General features: G+C 38.7%; 1 protein-coding gene across 3 annotated transcripts in view; it reads right to left on the reverse strand.

Annotated features, from left to right (window-relative positions):
* Window positions 1-2803: 2803 nt before the first annotated feature.
* Window positions 2804-20079, reverse strand: part of ANO8 (anoctamin 8) — a 63571-nt gene continuing 46295 nt past the window's right edge. For 2 of the 3 annotated variants that reach the window (XM_072404582.1, XM_072404581.1), the window contains 5 exons: window positions 18433-19161; window positions 17667-17858; window positions 17370-17501; window positions 15410-15520; window positions 2804-14844 (listed from right to left, as the gene is read on the reverse strand). In XM_072404582.1, coding sequence (XP_072260683.1) covers window positions 14185-14844; window positions 15410-15520; window positions 17370-17501; window positions 17667-17858; window positions 18433-19161 — 1824 coding nt within the window. In that variant the 3' untranslated portion in view covers window positions 2804-14184. The remainder of the gene's footprint in view (window positions 14845-15409; window positions 15521-17369; window positions 17502-17666; window positions 17859-18432; window positions 19162-20079) is intronic. The other variant, XM_072404583.1, reaches the window with a different exon arrangement.

Raw genomic sequence — 20079 nt, forward strand, 5'->3', positions numbered from 1 at the left:
TTGTTTGTTGTTTCATACATTTTTGTGAACTAGTTTTTCAGCTTCAAGTATTTTCAGAAAAAGTGGACCTGTACTATAAAATGATTTGCACTGCCATCACTTAAGTCATTGTAAGGAACTCCATTACGGAAATAATCAGATAACAATGTGATAATTACTGAACACCTGAGCTGTAGTCTCATTCTGGTCAGTGATCAGAACACCAACCAGGCAACCTGGATATTATAGAACCAGATCAGTAATGTCAGCGTAAATCATCTCTCAGTGACAGGTCCACTTTAAGTTGCATTAAATTGGTCTCTCACACAGATAAAGTGGAGCTCCTATGAATACTATACCTAGCCCCTTAACTTGTTATAGACTATAGACAAAGAGCTGAATACATTGGCAGATTTGGCAAATCAAATTTTATATATTTTTTTATATATATATGTGTGTGTGTATGTATGTGTATGTGTGTGTGTGTGTGTATATATATATATATATATATATATATATATATATATATATATATATCCCTAAACAGAAGCCCTAAACAATTATGGGTTTTATAAAGACCATTAGTCAAATGTTTGGAAGCAAACAAGATGGAAGTTAGAGGGTGGAGTAGAGAAACCACCTGGAATTGGTTTCCCATGTTGTATAAAAGACATTACCCCACAGTTATTGCAGAGATTTTTTTTTTCTACACCATATACACCGTTGTATTTTCTGGCGGTTTCATTAAGGAATAATTTTAAACTGGTATTCTCCTCGGTCTCAGAATGGTCCAGAACCACTAATGCTTCCATCTTTCGTACTGTTCAGGGTCACTAGGTACACACTATTTTTTAGGGAATTTTGATTCAGAGTTGTATGGAAACCAACCAACAATATCCAGGTAACCTGTTGGCTACTGGTAAAAAAGCAAACAAAACATAAACATGCATGGTTTGCACATGAGTTTTTAGTGCTTGGTTGCCTTTGCAATAAGTTTTTTTTTAATGATAAACTGGTTTAAAATGATAAATGTTGTCATGTGGCTAGCTTAAGGTCCCTGTCTTCTAGTTTATCTTGTTGCTGCAAGTATCATGGCACCAGGCTTGCTAAGTAGAACACTACCTGCTGCTATTTGGCAAGGTAGCAATGCCATAAATACAATTCAAGGGGAGTGTTTTCTTTGCTTTCCTACTATCTGTAGCTACTAAGTTGCTATAAGATTGCTAGTTTTTCATGGGGCTTGTGTGATCATTCACCAATGGATGGGTGCACAATCATGTAAACCATCTAACTGATATGGATTGGTTACCTTGCGTAACATTCATGGACCCATCTATCAGCTTGATCAAGGGCCCATCCATTCTCTGACAGGTTAAGGTAAAGCAGTCGGGATTGTTCCCAACAGCCAGCAGTCAAAAAATGAGCATGTCATTCTGTTTAAAATAGGAACTAACAAAGATGTGGTATTGTAAAATGTGGTGGTAATGCTTCTATCGGATGCTGTTTGTAAGGAGATGTTCCATTATTATGACTGTTTTAAAAAAGTCAGTTTGATATGCGTTGCATGGGAGCAACCCATGGCAGTATGTTAACGGCACCCCAAACACATCCTACTAACTAGCAGTCCAGTGCAACAACACATTTCTTGTGTCCTAACACATGTTAATTAAGGCAGCAAACGTGCCTTTACAGAGTGCTTCCTGCTCACTTATTACATTGGCCTGCTGGAGCATCCAGAGGAAATGGATGGAGTGGTGCTTGATTGGGCAAGAAAAAAAAAACAAGCATTACCAATTCTAGTGTCCTAATTTTCAATAGATTTTTATTAGATTCAAGTTTTTTTGGTATTAAATCCAAGTATAAATTAATAATAATGCTATTTATTATTGCACAGTGTATGGTAGTCTTAGGATATTCTCCATTGTAGTGTTTACACAGTTTTTGTTTGGTAAACTAGGATAGTGCAAAGGCCTACAACTTCCAATCCAATTGATCTGTAGTAGCTTAATCTAAATAAGATTTGTGTGGCAAGATACTAAACTTCTTCCACTCTGTACGGTTCCATTCTAGTTGCCCCACATGTGCTGGTAAACATTGGGGGGTTAAAAAAAAAAAGAAATCAGAGTGTTTAGAACTAAGCACTGCAGAGACCTACCTAAACAAGTCATTACCATTACATCCACACTGAATTATTGTGTGCCCTTTTTAGTGTATTAAAAGCTATCCCAGCTTTTCTTGTTCCTAATGGGGAAATCTACCACCAACACTTTGTCAAAACTTAAACAATCAGAGCTTTTCAATCTTACTAATAATTGCTGTTTGTGTGTGTGTGTGTGTGTGTATATATATATATATATATATATATAATCTCCAGCATAAAAGATTGTAAACTTTTACCCTTAGTCTTTACGTAAGGCATAATGCTGCAAATGTGTACAGCACTGATCTTGACACGTTGAACTGTGTGGATCGAGCAAACAGCAGCATTCCTGCTAAATATATACATTGATAATTAAAATTGTGCCATTTGAAAATTATGAAAAATTGAAAATGCAATCAGATTTGTAAATGTACACTTTTAAAAATTTTTTTTTTTTGGATTTTTATTAATGTCAGGCTATAGGCTCTATTTATAAAACAGGAAATCAGACGTTCCCTCATGGGAATCAATAATTGCCATTGAAACACATAGGCATTTACTCTTACTCCTGCTTTTAAGAGTAAGAATCCTAATTTGTTTTAAATGTAAAATTACATGATATAAATATTTTAATCCAAAACAAACCTATATGTGTGGAAAGAAAAACAAAAAACACAAAATATATTTTGTTGAAATATATTTTTATTGCATTTTTGCTGATTTTACAAAAATATGAGAAAATAAAGAAATAAATATCCCATTTCCCCAGGCTGTTGATTTAAAAGACAGTAAGCTGAGCAAGTTCTGTGAATCTTGCCAATAGATGTGTAAAGTTTGATCACGCCAAGCTCTTCAAGGTTTCTAGTGGAAGGAAAGGTCATCTGATCACTTTGACTTAGAACATTTAGAGTGCCTGTGAGGTGTCAAAACGATATTCACTGTGAATAACTGATCAGGGACAAGAATACAAGTGAAGTCTGAACCCCATGTTGCACTGTCGTCTTAAGCTTGTGACCCACAAGGAAAGTCCCTGTCCCATAATACCGGGTTCCTTTAAGAGAAAATGTTGCCCAATAAAAGGCAAGCCCCAGCCGCTGCAACAGTAGATGCCACATCCACCTTGTAGAAAGGAAAGCAGCATTTCACTAGTCTCCTTTGCTGGCTTTTCGGATTACAGCTCAGTTCTTGTGGAGTAATGGCACTCCATCCATCCCCAAGATAAAGGGTCTCGTGTTTCTCTGTAACAAGACCCTGGCATCTGCTCTGCCCTGTATTTTGTACACTGTAGATGCTGCACTACATAAAGACATGGTGGGCACCCTACACTGCTTATCTCCAAGGTATGCCAATAGAACACAAATACTGACACAAGGCCAGGCAAGGGGGACGTATCCTTTACACTGAATGATACGTTTAGGGTGCACCTCTACTAACCCATAGTACTATTCGGCAATAATTAAATTCACTGCTAATGAAAGCAAAGTTCTGTATTATGATGCCCCCTCCCCAGCACAATGAACTGTATGAGCCTGATAAAACACCCTGGAGACAGACAAGTATTCCTGCTCTATTGCTAAGCCAGCAGCAGGAAAGGCTAGAAAAAAAACATTGCATACATTCCCTTGTTAGTATTGTTTCAGTTGGGCTACCTACAGTTTGTCTGAGGTCCCCAGTTTTTTTTGCCATCATAAAACAATCAATATAGCTTAGTTATTTGTATTCATCTCATAAAAATCCTAACAGTGCTATCAATGTGATATCTTCAGAATGATTTTGACCTAAAGATGCACAGTAAATAAATTATCACTGGTAATAAAGGTCGGTGAAATGGTCACCGTTTAATGCTACATGGGTAGATATACATGTATGGATTACAGTAGATGCTATCTGCTGACTTGCACAATGTAGGATGAAAGATAAAAGGAGCCATATAAAAAGTAGCGGTAGATCAAAGTGTCTGTATTCCAAGTTTTTAGACAGAGACGAGTATTAAGGATTTATAAAGTTCTCATGCATTTTGCTGAATTGTCTCTTTCCTGTCAGTTGATACATACAGAAGGGGTAAATGAAATGATTGTGAATATTTTTAGACCAAATTAGGTTTGTAAGTCGGGTTGGTAACCATGCTTGCATTTTATCCTGTCACCCACACATGCAGTGACTTTATGATCTGTTTTATTACTGAACATGCCGGTAAAATAAAACACAAGCATTTGGTTTGCCAGCACTGCTAGCAACCTGTTTCCAAGTACATGGTGATGGAATCCCCAAACAAGAAAAATTAACATTCCAGTGCTAAGATAAGGGCAATGTCAGAAAGTGAAATCTGCATGCTAACTTTTTTATTTTGTTTACATCAGAAAACTGCAGCATGCTATTCCTATGCTGAACAGATCCACACATCATCTGAGCAAGAACTGACTTCTGGAAAGTTTACAGAAAACATCATACATACCAAGGCTATATACTTGTGCACGGCTGTGGAGTCAGGCAAACAAATGGAACATAAACATTTGCTATGCAGCACAAGGTATCAGCACCACGGACTGGCCAGCAGGGTTTGTTGGGATGCAGGTCAAGGTGTAACGTCAATGCCTCCTGCCGGCTGACAGGTTGAATGACCATCAATGCCTTTTACAAGTTATATCATAATGTTTGCTTGTCCTAAAAAGCTCCTACTGTCACAGGAATGCAATTTGCACTGAAGCCATTGCCGAGCTGATATTTTCTCTGTTAACTTAGCATGAGGAAAGCATGGTATGATTTTCAATTAAAAGGGAATCTATAGGGATTTCAGTAATCAACATTTATCTGAAGACTGCTTTCTATATATCTTGCTGGCCCACAGCTGCTGAGACATAGTGAGTTATAAGAAAAGCCACACACAGTGCATATGATGGGCTTGCACTGAGAAATACCAAAACAAAACCACTGTGCAGCACTACAAAATAGTTTGCAGTGAGAAACCTGGATGAACCCAAGTTCATAGGCAATTATAAACTTACACACTTTGGTGAGCCTAATTACAATTAAACTAATATTAACAGGAATAATAAAAGCTATAGATTCCCTTTATTGAAAAAATGCAGCATGTATATATGATTGAAAATACTTTAAACATGCTCACCTATGACATTCTGAAATGTCTAGTTTATCAAATTTACTGTACAACTACATATATTGTAAAAATATGGCTTGTCTTAATAATTTGTAGGTTTTTCCATACCATAGTGTTTTTATTGTATGTATTTAGTGTAAGGTGTAGATGCTTGTTTTCATTTTCTATTGCGGTTCTGCAGTAATGTGACAATTCTATAACACAGATGATCACTTAGAGCATGGTTCTGCCATAATCTACACAGGCTGTCCCTTTCTGAGCAGATCTACAAACATAGAGATACCTATCCATCTGTCTCTAGTTCTCAAGCAGTAGAACAGGTCAGGTAAGTGTGTTGAAGAGTTAACCTATTAAAATTGAGGTTTATCATATACTTTATGGCAAGAAAGTGTTGCTATAGCTCCAAGGCCCTGTTCTCCCTGACTTGCTGTTTTGGGTGTTACCACTGACCTTGATGTGTTCCCACTCTGTATTTAGCATAACATAATATACAAATCTAGCAGGGTGCCCCCCCTTTATAATAGCCTTTTTTACAGTTCTAGGAACTCCAGTGCTAAGACCTTGCTGACAGAAACCTGAGGATATAAAAGAAACTGGTGGGTGGTTCAACTCTACAACAAAACCTTTTAAACAACTCAATACTAAAATGTTAAGGTGATTTTAACGGTTAGTGAAAAATAGGAATACAATGCTGTTCTAAGAGTAAATGTTTCTCCTGGGCTGGTCATGGTTTCTACAAATCTAGTCACATTATAACATGCCATGCATATCTTGGCAAGTGTGAGATCAGCTTTCAGATTGGCTGACCTCTGCCCAGTAAGGAACCAAAATGCCTGGGTTTCTAGGTATGTGAATGACACTTGAGTAAGCCTGAAGTGCCAAGTTCACTTATCCTCTCTGCCAATCCCTTCTACTAACCAACTAACTACCCACCAGTTTCTGTTTCCAGCCCTATAAAAGTCTAGATAGTGACATGCTTCTGACCACAGCCGTATGCTGAAATATGTAAATAGGTCATGTAGACCAGTGGTCACCAACCTTTTAGGTTCTGCAGACCACTAAAATCACTGGTTCCTAACTGCGCATGTGTGGGGAGCCGGGTGTCAATCAAAGGCGGAGAAACCTCCCCATAGTGATGTCACTGTGACATAGCCCCGCCCACTCTCCCATCACAGATCTAAGCTTGCGATGGGAGAGTGAGTATATGTCCAGAGTGTATGTCCAGAGACACAACCCGCCCACTTCCCTGTGCCTGGGACTTGTACTGGGACGTGTGCCGCGGCTCTGGCCGGTGCATCCCCCCAGCGGGGTCCTCCTGACCTTGCTCAGGGGTGCAACGGCCAGAGCTGCAGACCCCCAAATTTTTCTTGCGGACCACCGGTTGGCGACTGCTGATGTAGACTCACCAGGGTTGATAAGTATACTTATAGTAGAAGTAGGTGTAATCATTTAGGCTTTCATACCATCTATTACCATTGATTTCTCCATACCAGGGATGTAAACATAACTTTAAGATAATATTTGTGGATATAGTTTTAAAGAAACCCCTTTTCCCCAGAGGTTATATGAATAGAATTGGACAGCGGTATATTAGGACTCTCCTTTATCTTAGCCTTTGATACAAGTCATGGGGCAGGTGCACTGTTCTTTATCTCTTGTGTTTCCTGATCTTTTAAGCTAGGTTCAGCAGTAAAATTCTTTCTTTCAGAAAACTTTTTTTTAATGGGATGTGGTAACCGCTCTGCTCCTGCCTGCTGGTGTAAACATAATATTGGTGGTATTACTTTTGTAATAAAGCATATGGGTTAGGGGATACTAGAAAGTAATGTAACATCCTACGTGTTCAGAGCCTGGAAAACTAGTGTAAAATCTATTTCCTTATTTATTCATTTACATGATCACAATCTTGTTGCATAGTTTGTATTTTGATTTTTAAATGTGTAGATTTTTCTTTCATGTTGATATGCAGGAAAACCTAACATGTAAGATGTTTCAGGTGTCTGTTGAAATGTGCTGGACAACTAAATAACAATATGATTGTTGTCACAAAGCCACATCCTCATTTCCTACAACCTACAGCAATTCACCCGAAAATATTACAAGTCCTTGAAAAACCATTAGGATTATGCCCAAGGAAAGCCAGAGATATATGAAAACATGGTATACATTTGTACAAATGGAAGAAGAGATGTAGCAACACACAGACAACCAGCTATAACTAACATAACCAGAATGCTTCATTCATGAAGACAATCCTCCAACACACAGAGGGGGACATCTGCAGATTTAAAGGGTCAGACACAGGCCATCCCTTTAGATCCCTGCTTAAGGATATGTTGACCAGTCAAAGCCACTTAATGACATGTATGAGCTTATCAGGCCTGTATAATGCCCCTGACCCTACATTCTTAGCGTAAGCTGCTATACACATGCATTTCAGTAATTCTTCCTTTTTAGTTTTATGGGTGACTTTCAGCTGTTGATTTCCAGACATTTAGTACATAAGTAAAGGCTGAAAAAACTATTTTGAAAAACCTTTCAAAATATTTTAACCATGAACACAACACTAGATAAATGAACTAATACTTGTATTAGGTCTGTGCTTGCTGAGAACAGGATTCATAAGCTCACTGTAGAGGTGGATGGACTATTATGGGGAATCAATGGCCGGTGTAAATGGGGGAAATAAAAGTGTCTGTAATATCCGTTACATCCATCAGATCTGATATAACTCAGAGCCTATAAACCGTTTGTAGCGGAAGGAAATCGCTACAAATGGGGATGCTGCTACACAATTTAATGCACCACAAAATATACAGTGGGCACCAACCCATTCACATGCTCCAAAAGGTGTAAAAGAATTGGTGGTCAGTCTGTGTATCAAGTCATGCTGATGTGTCTAGAGCTTGGGAACAATCTGACCTTGTCCTGACCTATGGGGGGGGGGGGGGGGTCACAACACTTCCTAAATCAAAGGCAGCCAGACTGATGTGTGACCAACTACTTTTATTTATACCATGACCCTGAGTTACAAATCTTTGCTATGTTATGAATCTAGTATTTAGATGACAAAGAAAAACATACTTATGGAAATCATCCACTTGTACAATCTCTGTTTGGGACCAGGTGAGGTCAAGTTTTGAGTTTATTTCTGTAGCTGTTTATGGATTTGCATGTGGTACTTGAGTTAGCCAAAGCATGGCTGTCCATATTTAAAATCCAATCTAGAACTTTTGGCTGTAAGGTCATATCAAAATAATCAAAATAGTAAATCTGGTGTAGCGTAAATACATATTTTTATGAACAATAAAAGTTTTTTTTTTTATTATACAGGTCATAATTTCGTTATAATGGGCCTTAGGTGTGTTCTTCCAGTTTTCTTTTTTGGCACCTCTATGGTGGCAAGAGCCAACCATTTCCACAGCGCACCTGACAGAACTTCCATGCTAACAGATTTGTGATTACTTATTGTTCGTTCAGCTGTCTCCTAAATAAAATGGGGACACTTTAGCTGCATTTTTTATTTAGTCACTGTGCATGGGTCCTTAAAATTACTCAGAAGCCGCCATGTAATAAAACACATTGGGATAATGGATAATTTACTACTTTTAGTTATAGGCAATATTTCATACCCATCCCTTCCCTAATATGTGGCAGGCGTTCAAAGATTCCTGCTAATGTAATTATTATTTATTAAATCTTGCACTCGACCAACAGTCCTGATAGATTATCCAATCAGAAACTGATCCATCAGATGCTAGAGGTTTCTTGAGTAATTAATAATTTGTGCCTCCCAATTTGTGGCAGGCGTTCAAAGATTCCTGCTAATGTAATTATTATTTATTAAATCTTGCACTCGACCAACAGTCCTGATAGATTATCCAATCAGAAACTGATCCATCAGATGCTAGGGGTTTCTTGAGTAATGAATAATTTGTGCCTCCCAGGTCAGTTTAATTGATACCAATGTACTGTGTTTAACTGATAATAATGTACTGTGAGCTGTGGATATTGTAATAATAGCCGGGGTTCTCTTATGATTATAAAGGTTGAGAAACACTGTTGTAAAGCAAGTTGGCAAATGTGCCAGATTTTCTGCACACATGATACAAGAACATTTTACTTTAAATACATCTCAAGTCGCATCATATTTTTGAATCAGAAGTCAATCTGAATTAAAACACCTACCAATGTTTACCCAGGCTAACTGTACTGCAGCCATTTAGCACCAAGACATTTATATACAGTATATTAGTGAACCCATTTAGTACTAAGTGTTTTAACATCAAGGACAAGTGATTATTAGGCACTTCTCCAGGTCTTTTTTTTTTTGCTGGTGCAGTCATAACTAATTCATCAAGTTCATAGACAGCAGATATCTTTCCCCTCCTGTGACTGGTGACAGCAGCTGCACAGAGGTGTAAATGTAACCTCAAGCATAGTATATATGTGGCAACAACTACTACTGAGCTTGGGCCTGTGTCAATGGACTCTTGTTCACGTCACGCAGGTTTTGTATTCCTCTATGGAGATGAAAATCCTATTTAAAGCAAGTCATACACAGGTCACCCCATATTTTCACACACGCCCTGTCTTTTTTTTTTAATTTCTTCTAGTGGATAGATTCTTCAGCCAACTGACTTACAAAGCAACCTAAACAAGGATTTTCCTCTGAAATCAACACTAACAAGTGGCCTTTTCCTCATATTGCAATATTATCCTGTTACTGTGCTTATTTCTACAGCTGGCGACATGAAGTCTCTGATGTCTTCAACAGGGCAGAGTCGGCTGGTCACATCAGTCTGACCCTCCCTTTCGTTTCCATACTAGAAGAAGGGAAAGGAGATTCTGGAAGCTTTCATGTACTATTCCTAACTTCTAGCTTCTCATAGGATGAGGTGGGACAGGTTTTATACATAATAACTTATTTACATAGTGCCAACATTTTATGCAATGCTGAACAATAAATTAGGGCTGCATATGAGAAACAAAGGCAAAGAAGAGGACGCTACCCAGTCAAGCGTATACTGTGCAAGTAAAACAACTGTAATCCATGTCCATCTTATGAGATATTCACCGCAAACTGTCCCTAATCTTAAGAAGAAATGCCAACATGGGGTTCTTTAAAAACCAAAGAGCTTCCCTACGCTCTTCTTTATGTATGATTCTGCCAACCCACCTACACTTGACAATGCTGATAACATGCACATACTTTCTATATTTAAAGTTTCCTGAATGGAATTGGAATAGCACCCCTGTACATAAGACTTGAATGTTTCAGTTCACTTTATAGTATGATTTTATTTGCATTATAAGAAGCTGAAACATTATTTTACTGACCTGTAAATTTCAACCTAAAAGTAAACAAATGCTGTAATTAATATAACTTGCTGTAGTCCTTTAATCATTGGGTATTAATCTTTACTCCTCTGCCAAGCACAATTTTCAATATTTTCTTAGCAATAAGGGCTGGTGTCTCTTGCAAGTGGATACACCCTAGGAAAACAGTTCAGTTTGGTAGTCACTGGGACAGGAAGAGAGGAGATACCTCCTCATCATGGACATAGAAAACGATAAATACTCAACAGAGAATCTAACCTTTCTCCAGTCTTTCCAAAACTAACAAGTTTGGACTGGAGTTCCACTTTAAGTACAGCATATCAGGTGTGATTCCGTAGACAGATTGCAGGCTGAAAAAAACATAAAAAGAACTTCAGCACTTTGAGTACAGTGCAAAGCAAAATGAAGATGAGTTGTATGAAGCGGCTTCTTTTCAGTCTCCAAGGTAACTTAAATGCCCTGGCTCTCTTCCTTACCAACTCCGCATTTAACACACTAGCAGGTATCCTGTATATAAAAAGGTCTTCCTTCCAGAGTGGTCTGGTGGATTGGTGAAACACTCACTTCGAGGTCTGTCATCTACTGATTGGGTAGTTTACAGCAATCTTATCTGTGATAATCTAGTAGTGGGGCTTTAATGAACTCCATTATGTCAATAACACCCCAATACACCCTCTCCCTGCCAAGGAAAAAAGTATCTCTGGTTCTAGAGTGGAAAGGGAACAATAACTCTACACATATGAGAATTCAAAGTTTCATATTAGCACGATCTTTTTTTGTGCATTACAAAAAATGGGAACATAATTTTACAGACCTGTGTCGATTGATTACTTTGGGCTTTATTCAATGCATCAAAACTCGGTGGTCGTTCAACCAATGTGAATTGAATTGAACATTGGAGCACCACTATACACGTCAGATTTTTGCTTGAGAGGAGCATGTCCGGTCGTTTAAGGTCATAATCTAAAGCTTTAGGCCAACCTCATTAGCATGTACAAATATTTATCACAAGTTAGGGAAGGGGTTAAAAAGAGCAAAACTCCAGGACTCCAATAAATCTGATATCAATATAAAGAATCACTGGTTGTTTCAGACTTCCATGCCATGTACTATATTTGCATATAAAGCCCTTTCAGGCTTCATAAATTGTTTGGTGCAATAATTATGTTCAAAGGATAGAAATCCATACCAACCAATCAAATATCACTTTAGTGAAAGGAGAAAGACATGGAAGTTGAATGGTTGCCATCATTACAGCCTTTTACACATACTGGGGCTGATTTATTTAAGCTCTCCAAGACTGGAGGAGATACATTTTCATCAGTGAAGGTGATGTCCAGCAAACCTGGAATGGATTTCTCAAAAGTCAGTGGCTATTTGTTAGCAAATGTTTTTTGGACATGAACCATTCCAGGTTTGCTAGACAACCCAGCTTCACAGATAAAGGTGTATCCTCTCCAGGCTTGGAGAGCTTTAATAAGTCAAATCAACTGACTGCTCTTTGTACCACCTCATGAAATACACCCGTCTGTGTGTTTATAAAGCCACACAAGTATATGCCAGGAAATCCTTTAAATATAGCAGCAACTGAAGAGTATGTTTACAGGATTTTTATATGCTCAAAAACCACCCGGCTCTTATGAAAAACTATAAAACACATACATAATACAAGAGGTAATGCATGAAAACATATGAAGTAGGGTCGGTAATTTCCATAGCAGCCAGATTACAGTAGTTATCCACATGCACATCTTATTGGAAAAAAGTATCCAGCCGAGTTCTATGGGCAGTACAGGCAGTGGGTGGACAAAGCCATAGGTGCCTGCATGGCATGGTCTTCGTAGACTTCACCAACAGATGTTAACGGAAACAAAATGGTTGCATCAATCTATTCAAGCATCAAGTAAAGCACTCTCGGAATCTTCAAAGTGCCCAAACTGTGGACTTTAACTATTTACACATTCTTGTACACAACCTGTACAAGATATCTAAATGAAATCCACACTCACTTCCCTGGCTGCTTTTAATGTGATTCATTTTTACAGATCCTCAAAGATCCCAAGAATAACTAGTGTGGTGTTTTAGTCAGTTTCTAACTGGTTGGATACATCCGCTGGTTGATTACATGGGGAAAAAATGCCACTGCTATGGTATAAACTGAAAATCAATTTCTCCACAATGCTAAGAGATACAAAAATAAATGGGGGTTTAAGGGCTCATTCACACTAGAGTGTTGTGATTTAGATTTTGAAACACACATGCTACTGCAATGCATATTACACATGTTTGAGTGCTGCATTGCCAATAATTTATAATGGCAACCCAAGTGCATCTTCCCAATAGACTGCTGCGCAACATATGAATTGTGACACTATACACTATACTTTCAAAAGCTTAAAATTCCTGGATTTCTGTGCATTGTAGTGCAGTGTTCTCCCCAGACCCTTTTAGCTGGGCGCACCACCTGGCACTTTTCGGCAACCACCTGGCTGTTTTTGGGTGGTTACTGATGAGTTGGGTCACAATTCAGGGGCTTCCACCCGCCTAGAATTTCCTTCCCACCCAGCTTAAAAACATTTCTGAGTTGAGCACTGTAGTGCACCGAGCAGCCCAACAAATATGTTAACTTGCATGTCATTTCAAAAATGCATCGGATCGCTTATTGTAAACACATGATTTTACACATTTTTGTTTGGAATACATAAATACTTTAGGTGCATGATTTGGGCAAAGGTTCACCTTAAGCAATGTCTATTCCATGCACTATGACCATCATAATATGACTGTAACTCTGAATGCTATGGGGACTTTATGATAAAGAGCATCTTACTGGTAATAAGGTCTATTTGAAACCAAAAGCAAGTGAGCAGATGAATTAAGAATAAACCAGAGATAACAGAGATAAACAGAGTAACTATTGTTGTAGTAATTCCCTCCTTAGCCAGATTAGCTTATAAAAAAACAATGTCCAAAAGAATACCATTTATGAAACTCCAAATGCCATCTCATTTCCTTAGGCAATACCAAGAAAGCCCCAAGGTTCTACAAAATATTGCAATGTATCTGGCCAGGAGGAGAGTGGAAGTCTTCAGCACAGAAACACTCATCATTAGACACCTTGGCAAGCTCACCGTTGAGGGCTCAGATATGTATTGGATATTATTGTATTACTGTGTATAACATGACGTCATTATGATGAGAAGAGCCAACATGTGCATGATACTCATCGCCATCACCATGGTACAGCGCAGTGTTTCACAAAATCAAATTCCACTTTTTCAAAAAGCTTGAGATGTATATAGATACCCAGTAACAATACACAGCTCATATTGTTTATTATCCAGTAAGGCTGAAACTGCATAATGATACTAAGCATCAACTATACAACGCAGCACCTTCTTGTCTCAAGGTGACACTGTTGTACAGAGCATATTGCACCAGTGTAGCCAAGTATGGTGGCATGTCAAAATCTGGGGAATCCTCCTTTCTCTGGCCACCAAGAGATTTTAGGAAAGCATTTCCCCTGACAATAACCCACCTCTTACAGCACTGTCATGCCCTTTTCTAAAAAAAAAAGGAATGGAGGCAGCTGTAGGACGAAAGCGTCTCACTGTTTATGTGCCCTTCCCTGGCCCTCTTCTGTCTCATCCACAGGCATGTCTTCTGAAACTCCATTGAGCTGAGACTTTCCAGGAACTGTCCCATCTGAAGAAGCAGTCAAAGCTGTTGCCCCACGAGGCTGTATTGAGATAGGTGCAGCTAAACCATTTCCACCCATTTGCCCTTGCCCTTCGGCTTTGCCAAAGTTAAATAACTTGCCTGGGTGGAAAGGCTTGGTAGGGGAGTGGGCTCTCTCTGGTTGAGCTTCTCTCCGCGTTTCAGGGGATTTCAAGAACTTGAAGCTCAGGAAGCTGGGAATTTTGGTATCTCCCCCAGGCGGAGATTGTGGAGATTTGGCATTGGTCCCCGACAAGAATTTGCTCTGCAGGGGTATAATTTGCTTCAGTTTCATCACATTATTGCTGGCCAGCAGGGAGCTTGGCCTTTTGGGTTTGTCATGAGTACTGCCCCCTTGGGGACCACATGGCTTACTTTTACTTGAGTTTTTGTCATGTGTTTGAGAGTCCTGCCCAGATCTTCCTTCCTCCCCACCCCTCGATTCTCGTTCCTTTCGTGCATGGTAATCTGCATGGCGCTGCCTCTCTTCTTCCTCCCGCTTTCTGCGCTGTTGCTGTTGATAACGATGTTGAGCCTGGCGCTCATGTTTCTGTTATAAACAGAAAAAAAACATGTTAAAAAGATGCAGTTCAGCTCATTTATAGGTTCACCTTAAATGTTCAAATTACATACGTTTCCTTAGAGTATAAAGGACTTTAGATAGTTACAGGTCATGGGAAGGTAATTGGTAAGATTGTGAATGTTTGAAGTATACCGTGTACTGTGAGATGTAAGAATAGGTAACAGTGATTAGATTTTTTTTATCTGATATTTAATGTCTATTTTTATCCATAGCTAAAGTCTATCTACATATCCCCTTACCAGAATCCCTGGTATGAAATAAACATATATATACATTTGCATTGGTCAGTGCTTAAACATGATAACATCTGCAGAATGTCTTAGCAATGCAAACCATAAAAAGAGAATCACACTTGGCTTCTTCCTGGCTCTAGAAAATCTGTTTCATATACATAATTTTAACATTAGGACAGTAAATGATTTGTAAATTACCATGTAGCAAGGAATATCCCGAAATCTATACCCTTTTCTAACAGAAAAAAAAATAAACTGAGCTAATGTAATATAGAAGTACATGAAGATATAATACGTACCTTAAAGGCTTCTCTCCTTTGGTACTCCAGCTTTGCCATCTCCTCTGCCACCCAACCCGGAATATCTGGAATCACCACATGTATTATGTACTTCAAGAGCAATGCAAAGTGCTGCAAAGAGGAAAAGGTAAAGTCACCAGGGGCCCATTAACCATTACTTGATCAAATTAGAAATGCAATTAAATCTATTTGGAAGTAGTGCATACATATGAACAGGGTGTACTTTTACATGGGGGCATGTAAATACATAAATGGTAAGTACCTGGTACAAAATAAGTGTTCCAGATCCCAAAAGGTTTGTCTATGAAGAGCACATACTGGAGTGTAATAATTCTGGCCAGTTGCCTGCTGCGGACTATGGAACCGTTTTGTCTCCGCATGTCCAAAATTTGCTAGGAATGAACTTGTGGAACAACTGTAATGTGTATTTAAATGATTCTGAAGTGTATATTGCATATATTCATGGGTTCACAAGGTGGGGAAAGTATGCTTAAAGAAACATTTTAATTGTGTACATATAATTTTTCTCAAACACAAATATACATGGACATAATGCAAGTGCTTTTGATTCTATTTGGCAGAGGGTAGTGTAGGAGAAGAATAGTAGATTTGAAAGAAGAATAAAAACGTCGGTCCAGTCAATGTTGGAAAACATTGATAAATACACCCAATAAATGTGCACTCTTGACATGCATTTAATGCATCGTACTGATTTGTTTCGTTTCGATGTTTTGAACATATCAAACAGATCTCTTTCCTGTAACACACATTAGGAAATGTACTACAATGCACCAGGCTGTGTTAGCCTGCTTTGTAATGTAATGTAATGCAGAAAAATCAGTCAGCAAAATTTGTTGTCAATGCCATCAAAAACTAGTGCATTCCCACTGCTCTTTCATTTTACTGCAGCAGAAAGTAGAAGCATAAGGCACTGCAATGCAGTCAGTTGGAGTGGGCCCTAATGCTATTCACAAACGCAAGAAATGCAGTGTTCAGAGGATCCATATGAAACAGTAATGCATTGTCTAGTTATACTGTTTACAGTGCATATACTTATAATACTAGGTCTGAAGAAAAACAAAAACATACTAATGTTAAAATGACAGCTATACTATTGTAAAGCAGGAGGGGCCAGTATATAATAATAAGGAATGTCCAGGGTGGGTCACTGAAAAGCACAGTAATGAGCCATGACTGCAAGTTAGTGCTTGGATACATAAGCCCTAGCTTTATTTTACCACACCACAATATCTTAAAACTGATTGTTATGTTTAGGGATATGCAAATAGATTAATATGTTTAGGGACATGTGAATAGATTGTTATGTTTAAGTATATGTGAATAAATTGTTATGTTAAGGGATATGTGAATAGGTAGAGTTGGGCTGCACCTGTGTGATACAATGTCACCGAGGATGGAAATTTGTATTCCATAACCATTTGGCATTAGAGGAGGGATCCACCTGGGTTCCACCTTGGATTTTTCCTGTCAGCCAAAGAAGCCATGGGCTTACTTTATGGGCAGCCCACTCCACACTATGAACTAGTAAGTGCTATTTAGGATTACTTTTTACCAGTAAATTTATATTCTGTAAACTGAATTTCACCCAGTGAAGCGCACAATGCACTCCATTTGGTGAAACACCAATGCCAAATATTCTGTTTGTAGCTAGGCAGTTTTACTGATCTTTCACCCTCTGTAGTTGACATCATCAGCATTAATATTTATGTGTACACTATAAATTAGGAACTGTAGTTGGATCCAAGCAGTCTTTTTTAGCCCAAATTAAAAAGAGCAGAATCCTTACATTCCTGTTCTTTCTCCACATGTGACTCAACATAATACAAACCCAATTGGCTATAAGCAGTACAAACAGTGTTTGGTTAAGACGTGAAAGTAACTGTACAAGAACTCCAAACAAGAAGAGAAAAGAGATCAATGTAAGAACAGTGATACAAACCTCAAGGACAACAATAAATATAATTGCTGATTCAGGACCAAGCCAGGGTAACAGTCTCTGGAGCTGTCCACATTGTCCAATAAGGTAACAGTTCACAATAATGGCTATTACGCCCATTGCCTCCATTACATTCTGAAAGATAAATGTGCATGTTTTGTTCATCAGAAATGATCAGTTATAGATCAGTAAATGGAGGGAAAAAACACAGCTATTGAAATATAATTAGAGAAACAAAAGCTGATCAAACCATGCATGTTGTAAACCTCTCCTTGCCGTCCACACCCACCAGCTCCTTACTTGCCACTGTCCAATTCCGTCCACACGCCGACCAAATGGCCTCTGAAATCCACTGCAGAGTTTGAAGGCATCACTGCGAATTTCAATGATGTTATTGACAAGGGCACATACTGCAGCAAGGGGAAAAGCAGATGAGAAAAGGACCACATAGCCAAACTGAACAAACATCTCTTGATAATCCTGGAAGGTATCCTAAGGAGAGTAAACCATGCACAACATCAGAATGAAGCAAAAATATAACCAAGACAACTCATCTTCACTGAGCATTTTTAATACTACGCCATACAACTAGTCTGAAAAGTCAAACCGATAAATACAAAATAGAAATTTTTTATGAAGAAAGATAGGCAGACAAGGTTGTGTCACTTTCATAGTAAAGGGGCTCAAGTGAACCCATGCTTTGCTTACAGAGGGCTTCAGCTTCAAAGTATTGTCACCTTATACTTAACTTTCCTTTGTTTATTGGAATTTACAGAGGGCTTGGGACTCTTTCCCCACTTTTCTGTGCCAGCACTAGAGGCCTGAACAGCCATGTCCAAAAAAACCAACACAGCAACATTGCTGAGCATTTATTTCCCATCCCAGTGGACAAATTACCCACTGGTGAAGATAAGGAAAGGCAAGCATAAGCTGCTGGTGGTGTAGGATTAGTGAAACCGAAATTAGTGAGAATAAAACCATTGTTTTCCCAAGCTTACACTCTCAGAAAATATACACTTTTACAAAGGCTAAGGACAGCAAAGCATACACATTATTACTCTCTCACCTCATAATTCTTCATACAACTTTCCACCTCAGCTTGAGTCAACTTTGTTGTATAATTGTCTTCTGGGGGGTCCATCCATGACTCCCGTTTAGGCTTTCTCTCAGATTCCTCATCATCCTCACCTTCCCTACTAATCTCAGGTTCAACAGTCATTCTTTTCCTTCTCCTCCGTGATCTCAGTTTTACTGGAGGTTCCTGTTCCTCTAATTCTTGCAGCCCTGCCCCAAGTTCCCTCTCATCTTCTTCATCATCCCCCAGTTGAAAAACCGAGGCCGGGTCACTGCCTTTTTCCACAAGTGTAGGGCTCCCTTCTTGTAAGAAGCTCACCTCATCCTCCTGCTGGGAGAGGAGGCATTCTTCTGCTTGCTTTTCCCCTTTTTCCAAAAAGCTAACCCTTTTCAATTTCAGTCCACAATCCATTATACTTTCTTCCTCCGATTCATCCTCTTCAGAGAAGGCACCCTCTTCCTCTTCCTCTGGCACACCACAACCTCCATTTAAGCACTTCTTACGTCCCCCTAAACCTGGCTCCAAAGGATCCCCAAGTAGCCTAGATGAACAGTGAGGAAAGGCATACTTCTGCATAAGCCTTCTTAGTGCATACTGAATTAAAAGTAAGATAGATTTAGGATTCATTTCTCCCTGCTGCACTTTCTGATACAAGTGGGGTTGCGAGACCTCTTTTACATTTTGCAAAAACTGTCGTATGACCAGGAGCGTGGCTAGCATCTGCATAAAAAAGACATGAAAATAGAATGATAAAGGTTTCAAACAACATAGGTTTCATCTGGTAGATGAACAAATGTCACAAAGCATTATATTTTATAGTAAAGGCCACATTAAAAAATAATATTAATAATAATAATACATTTAGACTGAACTGAATGATGCACATTTACTGGACACACTTCATGCCAAAGATGTTTGAATCTTAAAATAAGTGATCTTGTAACTTTACTAAGCAGGTAAAAAACTAGGATCAGCTCCTAGGTTTGGCTCCCTCAGAACCCCAGGGTGGACAATATGGGGTATTCAAACTGCCTAATAAAAATACAATAAAGAACACAGGCAATATTTTTCATCATCTGCCTATAGTTACCAGACTCTTTAGGTTGATGCACTGTAATACATACCTAAAGTGTTTAATGTTACCGGCACATTAAAGAGAGATTACACAAAAGTAATCCTGTTCTTCAGAAATGATACTTTGTATTAGAAGAAATTTTCATCCTGCCAGTCACACATATATGGTGAGCTGATCCCAGTTGTGGCATTCAGTATAAGCACAACATAACAATACCATAATTCCAGAACAAATACTTTTAGAGATGTTTAATTGTGTTATTAATAGTTTTTAGTCTGTGTGCAGGTAACAAGTGCAGTGCTGTTTGGAATAAAAATCTGTTTGGATAACATGGGGAAGGATTAGTACCTCTGTTGCATTTATACTGATGGTGAAATAAGCCTGTACTTCCTGTCCCAATGAGAGGTTACACAAAGACATTAGTGGAAGGGAAATTCTTCAGTGGGACACAGACAGCAGACAAAGCTTGCAAACATTCTACTCTTCCCTTAGCCAATTTTGGACATGCATACTTTGATCCTAGGCTCTTTCAAAATTTTGGGGATCATGCCATACAAGCATTT

This window comes from Pyxicephalus adspersus, chromosome 3 (genome assembly GCF_032062135.1).
Source record: "Pyxicephalus adspersus chromosome 3, UCB_Pads_2.0, whole genome shotgun sequence".
Lineage (NCBI taxonomy): Eukaryota > Metazoa > Chordata > Amphibia > Anura > Pyxicephalidae > Pyxicephalus > Pyxicephalus adspersus.